Source organism: Diabrotica undecimpunctata, chromosome 11, assembly GCF_040954645.1.
Source record: "Diabrotica undecimpunctata isolate CICGRU chromosome 11, icDiaUnde3, whole genome shotgun sequence".
Lineage (NCBI taxonomy): Eukaryota > Metazoa > Arthropoda > Insecta > Coleoptera > Chrysomelidae > Diabrotica > Diabrotica undecimpunctata.
This window is the reverse complement of record NC_092813.1, coordinates 15,518,580-15,533,195: the sequence shown is the minus strand read 5'-3', so window position 1 is coordinate 15,533,195 and position 14,616 is coordinate 15,518,580. Positions and strand designations below refer to the sequence as shown.

Sequence of the window (14,616 nt, the reverse complement as noted above, 5' to 3'; positions counted from 1 at the left end):
CACCATGAAAAAAAAGATTCAAGGGCATATAAAAAGAAAAGGGCGTGGATTATTAAACAAAATTATAAATAAGCTTCCATTAGAACTCCATCTTCCAGGATATTCATATTGTGGACCAGGAACCCGTTTACAACAAAGATTAGAGCGGGGAGATAAGGGAATTAATAAACTAGACGAGGCTTGTAAACACCACGATATTGCATACTCTACAAGTACTGATTTATCAACCAGACACAAGGCGGATCAGATTTTAGAAAACAAAGCTTGGGATATTGTAAAATCTAAAGACACACCGTTTGGACAGAAGGCAGCTGCTTGGTTTGTTACAACAGCTATGAAAGGAAAACGTAAGTTGGGAATGGGTCTAAGACGCAAAAAAGGTGGTTCTCTTCGTAAAAGAATAAATAAGAAAAAAAGGATCATTAAAACACCAAAGAAAGGTGGATTCCTTCCCCTACTTCTCCCACTAATCGGTGCTTTATCTGCTGTTGGGGGCCTTGGTACTACTATTTACAAGACCATTGGAGATGCGAAAGCTAATCGAATTAGTCTTGAAGAACAAAAACGCCATAATCTAGCCATGGAACAGAAAGGCAAAGGATTATATCTAAGACCTTATAAGGGCTATGGATTATACTTGAAGCCTTATTCAAAAAACTAAATCTTCCTCATCATGCTTTAACAAGTACTGATATAATAAAGCATGGTAAAGCTCTTCCTTTGTTTAGAGGTGTGTATATGAGAAATAATATGCCAAAAAAAATTCATAAAAACGAGTGTGGTGTTATAAATTTAGATTCTAATCGAGGAGTCGGAACCCACTGGGTAGCTTATGCAAAATCTAAGTCTAACGTAATTTACTTTGATTCTTATGGAGACTTACCCCCTCCAAAAAGCGTAATAAAGTATTTTTTAAGTAATGGCGATGTAAAAATATATTACAATTATGATAAAATCCAAAACGACTCATACAGGTGTGGTCATTACTCCTTAGATTTTCTATACAACTACTATAAATAGCAAACATTGATTGTTTACGTTTTAAAACAATGTCTTTCAACTTTACGCTTACTGGGAACGCTTCAAATCTGAGTTATAGTTTTAATCCTCCGATTTACCTTGAAGATGAATTCGATTACGAAATTGGGGTAACTAGTTTTTATAGTTTTAATAGTATTCCAAATATCGATGAAAACAATAACATTTTTCTCTGGAATATACGAAATGTTACTTATACCTATAAATTACCAAAGGGGTCTTATGAATTAGATGATATTACAAAACTTATAAAAGAAAACATGAAAAAGAGAGATAGTGATGCGACTATAGAAATTACTCCACAGTTATCATCCTCCAAAGTTATAATTAATAGTAATAGAGAAATTTCATTTCTTCCCGCGAATTCTATTGGGAAATTATTTGGATTTAAATCAGGGCTACTAGCAGCAAACCAGATACATATCTCAGACAACCCAGTGGAGATTTGGGGTGCAAACGCATTATGTATTGACTGTAACATAGCATCAGGATCCTATTTAAACGGAAATCCAGTTCACATTATCCATCAGTTCTTCCCAACCGTACCAACTGGGTATAAAATAGTTGAGGTACCCCAAAATATTTTGTATTATCCAGTGAGTATTAAAACAATCTCTAACCTTACAGCAAAAATTATCAACCAAGCAGGTAAACTTGTTGACTTTGGAGGGGAGGAGGTTACTGTAAATCTACATCTTAGAAAACGTATATAATGGTTTTAGTTTTTTCTCGCGAACCAAAAACATATATAAAGAGATTACCTTCTACAAAAATAACTCCATCTCTACCAAAATCATATAGAAGGAGATTACCTTTTAAACAAATAACTCCATCTAATCGTCGCTTTCTTCAATCGTTAGGATTTAAAGTCTTGGTATAATGGAAATTCTTCACGTTACTGGTCAACCTTTTAATGATAACACTATTGAAGATTATCAGTTCCACACTTATCAACCATACATTCCTGGAAAATTGGGATACAATGATGAAATCCGTATTTCAGTACAAGATTTGGATAGTTTGACGTTTCCAGCAAATAGTTTCCTCTATATTGAGGGCAAATTAGCCACACATGACAATAAAACACCAACCAAAATAAAATTTATTAATAATAGTATAGCTTACTTGTTTCGTGAACTACGTTTTGAATTAAATGGGGTAATAATTGATTCAGTACGTGATGTAGGATTAGTATCAAGTATTAAAAACTATCTTAGCCTTAACGAAAATCAAAGCTTGCTATTGGAAAATGCTGGTTGGTTTCCAAAAATGAGTAGAATGGAAAATAATAGTGAAGTCCCTAAAAACAATGTTTTGGTAGATTCAAATGGAAACTTTAATGTGTGTATACCTTTAAGACTATTATCCGGATTCTTTGAAGATTTTAGAAAAATTATTATGAACATGAAACAAGAATTGATACTTATTCGATCAAATGATGATATTGATGCAGTAGTAAGCGAAGATGAGACTGAGCGTCCAAAAATTGACATTACTAAATTATATTGGGAGGTACCACATGTAACTCCTAGTATTCGAGAACAGTTGCGACTAAACAAAATTTCACATACAAACCAAGAACTACCTATTAAATTTCGAAGTTGGCAAATGATTGAATATCCAGCCCTAAATAACTCTACACGTCACACATGGTCAGTGCGGACTAGTACCAAAATAGAAACTCCACGACACATTGTTGTTGCTTTTCAAAATAACAGAAAATCAAAATTAACAAAAGATATGAGTAAATTTGATCATTGCACTTTAAAGAATATTAAAGTGTTTTTAAATTCTGAGAGGTATCCCTATAATGATCTTCAACTAGATTTTAAGACTAATAGGTTTGCCAAACTATATGAAATGTTTGCCAATTTCCAGGAGAGTTATTATCACATGACCTTAAACCAACCCATATTTAATCCAATTGACTTTAAAACAATTGCTCCACTTATACACATTGACTGCTCTCGTCAAAAAGAAGTAATTCAATCCGGATCTGTTGTGCTTCGTATAGAATTTGAGACAGATGAACCAACAACCTCTGATATCTCAGCCTATTGTCTAATACTTCACGAGAAAGAATTCACATATAACCCTCTAACAAAAATTGTGAAACAATTGTAAAATATTTATATTATACAAAACAGGTGAATGCAAATTAGGGAGCACCTGTATGCAAATTAATGAGCACCTGAAAATTAGGGAGTTTGTTTTAAATAGGGAGCAGCTGTATGCAAAGAGCAGGTACAGGTGTTGTAAAATTGTATCTAATGAGAGACTTCCCGTATGAGGACTGTATAAGGGTCAGGTGCTAATTATGGCATTATATGCGAAACTCTCTCATGCGCATGACTGAAAATTCTTTTAAAAATACAAATTATGCACTACACAAACTCAGTCTGTAATCATGTGCTTAATAGTAGATGTCCAAGGTTTTATTACCGAAAAAAATAAGTTTATCGTGAAAGAGTTTGCAAGTTATGATGGTCAAAAAATTAGTCATTTTTTTTTTAAACCACCATATCCGATACGATTATTGGGTCCTGAATATTATAATCAAGCTGTTTGGTTGATGAATAACCATCATGGATTGAACTGGAATCACGGATTTACACCAGTACACCAGTTCCATAATATTATCCAACATTTGACAAAAGGCGTTAATGCGGTTTATGTTAAAGGGCGAGAAAAGTCACAGTACATCAAAAAGTATAGTCTATCCCCAGTTTTGGAGTTTGATGAACAACCAGCTCTGCAGAAAATGGAGCCAAGATGTCCATATCATTCAAACAGTGGGAGTGTTTGTGCTTTAAGTAATGTATTTCAACTTTATGATACTTTTATAATGAAATAATTTTTTTTTTTTTACATTTTGTTTTATTAATAAAAAACCTTATTAAAAAAATAGTACTTTATTCAATAACTATTACATGTTACAATTTATATTTTGAAGTGCAAGTTTACACAAATGACAACTGGATTGAGCTGGGGCGAATCCTTCTAACTCTGTTCTCCACTCAGGACGATTGAAATGAACGAAACATGGGAGACGAGTTTGAACTTCAAAATCCTGGCAAAATTTTCTGGGTAGTATAGACCATGAACGGAGAAGTTCAATTGGGTCTACAAATTTTCTTACGTAGGCTAGGCTAAAATATTCCAATTCTGTGGTCGTGAACTTGTACAACGGTTTTTTTGGATGCTCTGCCATTATGCGAGACCGGAGGCAACAATCCATCTTTAGTAAATCTGTTAATATTCTTAAAGACCAAGTCTATCCACTTTTGCTCTTCGTATCTGGAGAGAAAAAATAGTCTTACGTCTGCTTCTGGTTTTGTTGTGTAAACTTTACCACTACGCAAGCGCATCACTCAAACACAGCTTTGAAAACTGTTTAAACATAAGTTGTTTATCTTTGTATTCACTTTTTAACTGGTTAATACGATTATTTATATGATTGATATATCTCTGACTTTTGTAAAATAGAATATCACGTTTTATCCTTTTAATGCGTATACTAAACTGATTAAGCCGTTCACGAAACCTTCTTGAGTCCATACTGTTTAAATTAACGATGGTTCTTCCTTATATCCTTCCTACCCCCATTGACACCGGTTGCAGGTGTGTTGCTCATTACCCCCACTCATAATAATATATTAACACTAGAGTGTACCAAGCAAGGTGTGTAAGACTTTATCAGCTAGCGGGGACTCATTCCTGTTGAAACTTGTTAAGCTAAATCATAAACCAGTTCGTTAGAGTCCCTCACAAAATCTAATTTGTATACTTTTAATTATGTGTTCAAGTATAATAAACGAAGGGAACATACCATATAAATATTGTGATAATCTACTTAGCTATAGGAGTGACGAATGGGAAACATTTTCGAGACTTCCTTTTTATATTGTACGACAAAAGCTTTGTCTCGTTTGTCGTAAAATGTCTGGAACTAGACTTATTCGAAGAAACTTAATATTTAAAGGATGGAAATTGGTATTTGAATTTTGTGCATTTTGTAGTGAGACTAGACCTATGGGACTATCTCATCGTTCTGTAGGTTATCGTGATGGATTATTGGAATCCCCACCACATAAATGGGACTCCCCACGTCCAAAGTTAGATTTACTATAAATAGACGTTAAATTCTAAACAGCTATTATTATGATGGTATCATTAAACTTTATTGTTTTACAAGCAATTGTGGGAAATTTGCTCTTAATTCAAGAACCAATCAATGTTAGAGAAACTTTTGTGTGTTTTGATAGTAATGGTATACTAAATGACACGTGGCCGTCGAAATGGACAAGAATGAAATCGTATCCGGAAAACAATTTTCTACCAACTTTACAAGCTCAAATAGCTTTGAACAGTACCAAATATAAATTGCGTTTTAGACATTTTAGTGAAAAAATCACTGATTCCGGCTGGTTAGAACTTTATAATGAAAGTCCCAAGGATGAAAAAGGTTTATCTCCAATATTTTATTATATAGCTATATGTTCAACTTTGTCAATAGTTCCTCTGGTAATGGAATTAATTAAAGTTTTAAATAAAAAAATATGTTAATATACAAGTGTTTTATTAATACACAAAAATATACATATGCTTAATTCTTAAATATAATTACAGATAACAAACAATAATTTATAAGTAGGAGTCATAATAAAAAGGTGCAACTTGGAACAATTCCTCATTGGGGATATTATTTAAGTCATATAATGTAGGAGCATCTATCATTTCATTCGCAAAAAATAAAAGGTCATCTATATTACCTTCATGCTGATTAATTAATAAATGGCCCCAAGCCAAAGTAGAGACATCACCAGGAATAACATATCTTTTATCGTCACGGGATGTTAGTGATACCTTATTTCGCAATTCGGTGTAAATAGTGTGCATTTCTGACCTAAAAAAATACATTTTTCTAAATATTGTTTCTTTGTTTTGTACAACTCTTACGTAATCATTTAAATGTAGTTGGTTTTTAACAACATGTCTGGAAACACCTTTCGCTTTTTTCACAATTGTATCAGCCACAATACAATAAGCTTTAGCTCCAGTACCATAAAATGCTTTAATGGTGGTGTTTGGAAATTCATTTTTCATCTTTCCAAGAATTGACTTTGTCTTGTCTACCCCATGTTGATTATTTTCCGAATAATTAGATGTATCAAAGTAACGTAGATTTTTGTTCATATCATCATAAAAGTTTGGTGTTTGTACTTCTAGAATGAGCGAATCAGTATCTGTATAGAGAAGATTAGCATTATTGTGGTACTTGTTTTTTATATACCCGTAGAAGAAATCATATATAAATGTCTTAGATACATCCAGAATAGAAAAACCAATATATAAAGGTTTATCGTAAATAATTTTGGTTTTATTTAAATGAATTGCAACTAAATTTTCGCTGAATATTGATAATGAGTTAAATTCTGGTTTGGCAATTAAAGATTTTGCTCCAACCCTTCCCTTGCTATTTTCCCACTGAGAAACAAGACGTATATCCTTTCTTTTATCTATTCCTTCCAGGCTTTTGCCGAATATAGCATTGACAAGAAGCTTAAAAAGATCACGCTCAAATTCATTTTTGGCGTTGTTTCGGAGAAAAGTATTCAGATCAATATATTTTTTTAACCAAAGTGATTGGGAGAATTCTAGTATTCTATGCACTCTTTCTAACTTTAATCCGTACTGTATACATTGTTTTAAATTTCTATAATGTATGACATATTTTTTTTTATCGTATAAATTAGGAATCAGTTTTTTGTATTTACTTTTAGGTGGTACTATTGACTCGGGGCAAAATGGTAAGTCGTTATGCTGATCATGCATATTGGGTGGATAATGCAAGTCTACTTCCAACACATACCCCTTTTCACCATCATCATCAATATTAAAAACATTAAATTGGTCAATTTCTTGTTCATTTAACCATCTAAAATTTCCCCAAGGAAGAGGTTGGCTCATGGCGGCACCGTAGAGATTAGTGGCATCTAGATACATTATGTACGTTTCCGGTTTTGTTGGATCGAAATTACTTAAAAATCTGTTGTTTGCAATACCCATACGTTTCGTACAGGTAGCCACGCCTCCTCTGATCCCTTTTTTGAAAAAGTGTACCATATCAACATCCGTTAAAAGCTGAAGCTCGATATCGGTATATTTTAACATAGCATCCCATGTTAGAGATGGGGCTGTAACATAATGTGCAGGATCCAATTTGTACTCTTTGAGACATACCTTTCTAAAATTTTCAAATATGTCAGCTAGTAGAAGTACATCTGATTTTAAATACAGCATTCCATAATCCCCCATAGATTGGCAGTTAAAATGATCCCAGACCTCCTGTGCTCTGTTATAATCTTCTGTAGTTATATGTTCTCCCCTTAAATTATCATAAAATTTTTCTTTAGATGGTAGATGTTTCTCTTCTAATTTGATATAACTATCAATATATGTATATGGAAACACACCTTTACGGCGCATTAAACCGAACTCTTTTTCACCTGGGAAATATTTCCTTATTTCATTGCATTGACTAGACTCTAATGTTTGGCTTAATTTATCTAAAGACTTTGCTAAAAATTTAAATGAATCTACAAACCTTAATTTTAAATAAACATTATGTTTTTTTGAATCATCACTATTGTGTACTAGAACAGATTTTGAAAATGTAATATACTTTTCTTTAGTTTGCGCAATAGCTGATAAATACTCCCCATTAGTTGTTAATTCCTTAATAAACATGTGGCAATCGTAATTTGTTAAATTATGAAATAGAATTGGAATAAAATTAGGTACCTTAAAATTTAAGTTGCAGGAATTGTGTGCTGCACCTCTGTATAATCCTGTAAGATGATCATGATCTTGAACTCTTTTGTCGAACGAGGAAAACGATTTCTGGCAAATGGAGCATTTGAAGGCATTCTGAAAATTCTTGTTTTCTTCTCTAGTCAAAGACACCATTGGTTTGATATGCTTTAGATGATTCTGGTATAAATTAATAGCTAAAGCATCTAACTTTTGAACAAACACTTTAGCAGCGTCCTTACCCTGATATGTTTCCAATCTTGATAAACTATCATCAAAAAAACACTTGAGGTAGAAACAAAATGAATAAGGCTGGTGTTCTGCAACTTTGATTGTGTAGGATTGTCCATCTGATGGATCACAATGATGTATTGGCTTAAGAATCGACTCAAAGTCAGCATAAATTACAAACGGGTGTTGGCTTGTCTTTTCAATATTGATAAATTTTAGAATATTGGATGGAAGAGTTTCACCACACTTGTTAACTCTCAATTCACTGGTTGGGAGTATTGTAGAGATGTGTAAACAATCATTTTCTTGGTGATTTTTTAGCTTTTCAAGGGTTGAAAAAGTTTGAAGACACCCATCACAGAAATATTGTTTTCCGTCATATTTTGTCTTTTGAGTTTTTACTAAGCGATACAAGTCTGTTATGAGACAATAATGGCTCTGATTATTGTCACTTATTAATAAAAGATTAACATGTATAAGTTTACGTTGTTGAGTATAGTGAAGTGGTCCTACAACTTCATATTGCATCTTGTTTTCTTTAAAATATGATTGAAGACCGTAAACGTTAACTGATATATTGTTTAAAATCTCAAACTTGTTAATGTCCTTTAACTTAACCGGGAACCCGATACCATCAAAATTTAGAAGTGTGTCACAAGGAGGATATGACTCTGGTTTTGTTGGATCACCATTAGCAGGAAATATAGCAGCCATCACACAATAAGCAAAACACATGCTATCTTTGTTTTGAATATTTAAAATTGCACCTTTTCTTTTAATCTGCGATGGAAGATTAATATATGCTGATGCAGAAACAGTACTGAATTTGTTAATGTTGACATCTAGGAATAGAATTTCCTGAAGTGCCCAGTTGGAATCTTTCTCCTGGAACTCTGATGCTTGTGTCATTATCGCTTCAGCAAAGTCATCATACATGTCGGATATGTGACTACTCAAAGTGAAGATTTTATTAGATGTATTCATTGACTTAATATCTGACATCTCATTCTCGGGTTTGTAAAACATCGCAAACAGTTCACAGTTAACTTTAAGAGCCGTGTGTTGAAGAAGATAGTCACTAAGAATTTTTATTACTTTTGGTTTAACCTCATTCATGAAGCCGGAATAGGAAATTTTGTTAGATTTACTCATAAATCGGTATGATGCTATTCTATTTTTAAATGCATGTGTTAGTTTAGTAACACCATTCTCAAGCACTTCAACACCTATTGGTCTTAGTCTCTTTCTCGGAATAGGGCAAGCGGCGTAACACGAACTAACTTCATGACGTTGTAAATTAGAACCTCGTGTGAAAGTCTTTCCACATTTGTTACAGATAAACACACGCGAGTGACTCTTATTACATACAGTCATATGTCTACGAAGGTTATAAGACCGCGAAAAAGTTTTACCGCACGTACACTGATTCATCTTATATGTTTAAACATCTAGAATGATTCACCCAAGCTTAAATACCCTTTTTTACCCCTACTTCTGCGCTATAGCCTCTATGTGGGTGAGCAGATGTTTTGATTTCCACCTTTCTTTATATAAATACCACAAATGAAAAGCTGCGACTATGTGACCCGTATATTTGCAAATTATATTGTAAGGGCTGATATACGCAGATTGCACCCACAAATTAAAAACAGTTAAATATAAAATAGGCAGCAGTTGTTTAACAGATGTTCTGCTTTCCACATTTCTTTATAAAAATGAGACCCGTATGTATGTAAATTATCATGTGGCGGCAACTGTATGTAAATTACACCTGCAAACTAGTGATGGGTGAATGTAAATCAGGAAGCAGATGTTTGACAGGTAAACGACAGTTGTATGCTAACCCTTTGTGTATGGGGATAGGTTAAAAACACAAGTTCCCCACTTATAATAGATATAGGAGAGGTGCTCCTCGGCTTTATAAAATAAAATAAGACACTTATTCGGTCAGTTAAACTTTTACCATAGCAGAAGAGAAATCATGGAACAAGACGATTTAAGTAGTGAGGCATCAACAATTGATCTTGACGAAATAATTGACAGTGAATTTTTAGAAGTAGATAATTCCGAAATTGACGAAAAAATTGTTAATATTAGTGATATTGATAATAGATGGTTTTTAAATAATCAACAAAGTTACCCTATATGCGTTACAGAACACTATTACATTTTGGACAATACTCCACTGTGCATATCTTGTTTTTTTAGTGTATTGCAAGGACTACCAAGCGAAGTCCCATCTGCCCATGTGAGCCGCCATGTTAGTGGGAGATATAATGAAATATCTGGACATCATTGCGCTGTGTGTGAAACAAAACTATATTCCGTGGTGTTTATAAACCACTGTCTTCTGTGTAATGCATAGACTATACAATTAAATAGGTACTATACTTGGTTATACAAATATATAAATTTTTAAAAAAGTGTTGTTTTAATTCTTTAAGTTTTATTTAATGAAAATGTCCCATATCTCTGAACCCAAAGCAGTTTTTTATCTTGAAATGTATTGTTTAGTTCCGCAGAGATTTTTTAAAATACTTGCAAAAAATCCAAAAAACTTTGTTTTACTTGTTTTTTTCAAAAAAAAAAACTTTACCAGGAACTTGATATTATCTACCTACTAATACTGTAAAAATTTGGGCCTTTTATCTTTTAAGGATCCAGAGATATTTGATATAAAATGTTAAAAAACACTAAAAAATCCAATTTTCGGACTTTAACTATAATATAAATAAGATCCCAATAACATTTCTTTTAATTTCCAAGTTTGAAAACATTTAATTTTTATCTAAAACCTTTTATTTTTAAAAATTATGACAAATTAAAAAATTTCGTTAAAATCCTGGCCTATTTTATTTGAAATAATCCATGAAGTACGGTATGGTACTGCTGGCGCCATCTTTAATTTCAATGGCGAAACTCTCCAAGATTACATTCAAACGTGAAGGAGAGGTTATCGTTTTAATTTATAGATGGAGCTAAATGACTGAAAAGTGTTCAAATAATAAATAAATGTTTTACTGCTCATCTCTGTTTTAGCAAAGAATATAGACGCTTAAGTAACGTAACATAAAATGGCGGTTCGTTTGTTGATATATTTGAATAAAATCTGGTGTTTTTTCTGTTTGTTTTCGTAAAAAAATGGTGTGTGTGTGTGTCTGTTTGTGGGTGTTTGTGAAATATCTGGATTATTTAAAATTATGTCAAAAAGTAAGTAATCTACGATTATTATTTCATGTTTAATAACAATCAAAATGTTTAATAACAATCGAAATTTGCTTTAAACTATAAGTCAAAACAAAAATTATTTCATGTGTTGGTTTATTTAAAAATTAACAGTATTTTTTATACTTTATACAAAAAAATGATTTCGATTGTCAAATTGGGTCAAAGAATTCATGTAAATTTCATAAAAAGTCATTATTTTTCATTTTTTATCAATTTAGACCATGAAACACCCTAAAGTTTTGTATTTTTTTTGAAAACAAAGCAATATTTTACCTTTGTTGATGTACTAACAGCTATAACTTCATATAAAAGACAAAAAACTTTTTGTCTTTTATATAAGATTGTAACAGTTAGTACATCAAGGAAGATATGTATCAAACAGATAATTTTTAACCTAGGTACTAAGAAAATAAAAGGCAGATTATTGTGTATATTTTTATTTTTTTAGTGACAAACCCAAACAATTCAAGTTAAAAAGTTTTGTATTCTTTTGAAAACAAAATAATATTTTACCTTTGTTGATATACTAACAGCTATAACTTCATATAAAAGACAAAAAGACTTTTAGGGCTTCTATGTGTTTTTTTATAAAAAAACACATAGTACCATTAAAAGTCTTTTTGTCTTTTATATGGAATTATAACAGTTAATACATCAAGGAAGATATGTAGCTTATATTGTCATTAGATAAATATTAAACTCTATAATAATTAAATTACATTGATTTTTGATTATCGCTTACAAAATAAATCAGTTCAAGTTTAAAAAAGTTTTGTATTCTTTTGAAAACAAAATAATATTTTACCTTTGTTGATATACTAACAGCTTTAACTTCATATAAAAGACAAAAAGACTTTTAGGGCTTCTATGTGTTTTTTTATAAAAACACATAGTACCATTAAAAGTCTTTTTGTCTTTTATATGGAATTATAACAGTTAATACATCAAGGAAGATATGTAGCTTATATTGTCATTAGATAAATATTAAACTCTATAATAATTAAATTACATTGATTTTTGATTATCGCTTACAAAATAAATCAGTTCAAGTTTAAAAAAGTTTTGTATTCTTTTGAAAACAAAATAATATTTTACCTTTGTTGATATACTAACAGCTATAACTTCATATAAAAGACAAAAAGACTTTTAGGGCTCCTATGTGTTTTTTTATAAAAACACATAGTACCATTAAAAGTCTTTTTGTCTTTTATATGGAATTATAACAGTTAATACATCAAGGAAGATATGTAGCTTATATTGTCATTAGATAAATATTAAACTCTATAATAAAAATTACATTGATTGATTAAATTACATTGATTTTTGATTATCACTCACAAAATAAATTTCACTATTAAATTTGAACAAGTCTTGAAATCCTAAGTATTGGTTTTACCTTTTCACTCGCACAATGAATGAATACTTGTTAATAATTTGTTGGATGTAGCAATTTTTTGGTTCAAAATTTGTAAACTTTGCTGAGCCCTCTTTTTTTCCTGTCATAGCTGGATAGTTTTTTTAAAATAATATCCCTTTGGTTTTTATAGTCACTTAAAAATTTTTCATTTGCACTTACAAATTCTGTTAACACTTTTTTAAAATCATGATCGGAAGTTACTACCGTTTTATCAATACCATCGTAGTCCGTTGTCGCATTAAGCGCACTTCCTTCCTCTATTGACCCGTTTAATTCACTCATTGACACTTTTAAAACTTGTTCATCTTCGGAAGCACTATCTTCAGATATATTATCATATCTTGAATCCATTATTGATTGGCCTGGTGTGGATGAACAGGAAACCTTCTGCTGGAATTCTTTAAATCCTAAGGGACAATGGTTTTCCATATCGCCTTCAACAAACTCTATGCTTGAGTTAACACTATCCTCCAAATGAGGAGATTTTAGCAATTGCGTAATAATTTTCCCCGATTTTTTTCCATTAATAGGAACACTAAACTTGGATACTTTCATTTTGGTTTTTTCACAGAAAACTAAAACTTTTTAACTTAAATTGTTTGGGTTTGTCACTAAAAAATAATCATATAATGGAGCAAGTATTGGTTTTATAGGATCCTAATCCCTCTCACAGTCCTATACCCCTCTCTGAATTGCTATGTAGTGGTGTAACCAATGAAAAATAAACCTTATTTCTTAGACCCAACCCACTCCCTACTTACCTCTTACTAAAGGTAATTTCTACAAACATAATTTTTAATAATTTTCTTTGTGTCTCAATACCTGCTACCCACATCAATTAAATCTTGAAGAACCTCACCTGTGTAGTGCTACCAGCAGTTTATTAACTTAATTTCAGGCCTCTTTCAAGCAGCTACATATGTACCCATATAAAACTACAAAATACTAATTGAAAGAAAAAGGGTATTTCATTTATTGCAGACTGCAAAGTTTATGCATTCAGTACCCCTATCCAACTACACAATACTAATTGAAAGAAAAGGTGTTACTTTATTTATTGCTTGTTGTACAATTTATCTATAAGTACCTCTATATACCTATTCACTTAAAGACAAGATGCTAGTTGCATCTGTGCATATATTACTACAATTAATTCTCTTTGTATCCACATTCATTGCTACCAACATAAGTAGTTAATTTGCTAACTTCTTTATTTATATGTACCCATATAACATACTAATTAAAGAAAAAGGTGCCACTTTAATTATTGCAGGCTGCAAAATTTATACTACCCATATAACAAAATATTACTTAAAAGACAAGATTCATTTATTGGAAGTTGCAACTGTACCAGTACACAATATTAATTGAAAACAAATGTCCCTGCACCTTGAGACCCATCTGAACAAGTACAAAGTGTTTAAAAAATTAACATGTGTTGTTATAGCTATATAGTGACCAAATTCTTTGTTAAAATACAGTAAATATTAGTGGAAAGAATAAAATAAAAAATGTTTTTTTATGAATGCATTTTTTATAAATTAATGATTTTTGGCTGTTTATTCTTGAAACTTTATGAAACAGATATGAGGCTTTTCGGCAATACTCTATTTGTGGTCTAAAATTTATGTAGTAAATTAATACAAACAGTATTAATTGTGATTAAAATTTTTTCTAAATTTCTTTGTAAAATCTGTCTCAAAATTAGTGAAAGGAGTAGTATAAATAAAAATGTTTAATGAATGTATTTTATTTTTCTGTTTTATATTTAGTACATGATTAATATTTTAGCGGTTTTTTCTATTCTAAGTCGGAAGCTTACTCGGCCAAAGCAACAAATTCCCAGTACCTGGTTCTACATGGACAATTTTCTTCAACGTAGTGGATAC

General features: G+C 31.4%; 2 protein-coding genes across 2 annotated transcripts; one reads left to right on the top strand and one right to left on the bottom strand.

The window, feature by feature from the left end:
- The first annotated feature begins 1,917 nt into the window (after nucleotides 1-1,917).
- LOC140452710 (uncharacterized) lies at nucleotides 1,918-3,162 on the top strand. The gene has a single exon (XM_072547031.1). It carries the CDS (start codon nucleotides 1,918-1,920, stop codon nucleotides 3,160-3,162), a length of 1,245 nt encoding a protein of 414 aa, XP_072403132.1.
- Nucleotides 3,163-5,682: 2,520 nt separating this feature from the next.
- On the bottom strand, nucleotides 5,683-13,282 carry LOC140452709 (uncharacterized). The gene is made up of 3 exons (XM_072547030.1): nucleotides 12,932-13,282; nucleotides 7,686-9,399; nucleotides 5,683-7,619 (listed from the first exon to the last, which is right to left on the bottom strand). Exons 1-3 carry the CDS (start codon nucleotides 13,280-13,282, stop codon nucleotides 5,683-5,685), a joined length of 4,002 nt encoding a protein of 1,333 aa, XP_072403131.1.
- Between the last annotated feature and the right edge of the window lie 1,334 nt (nucleotides 13,283-14,616).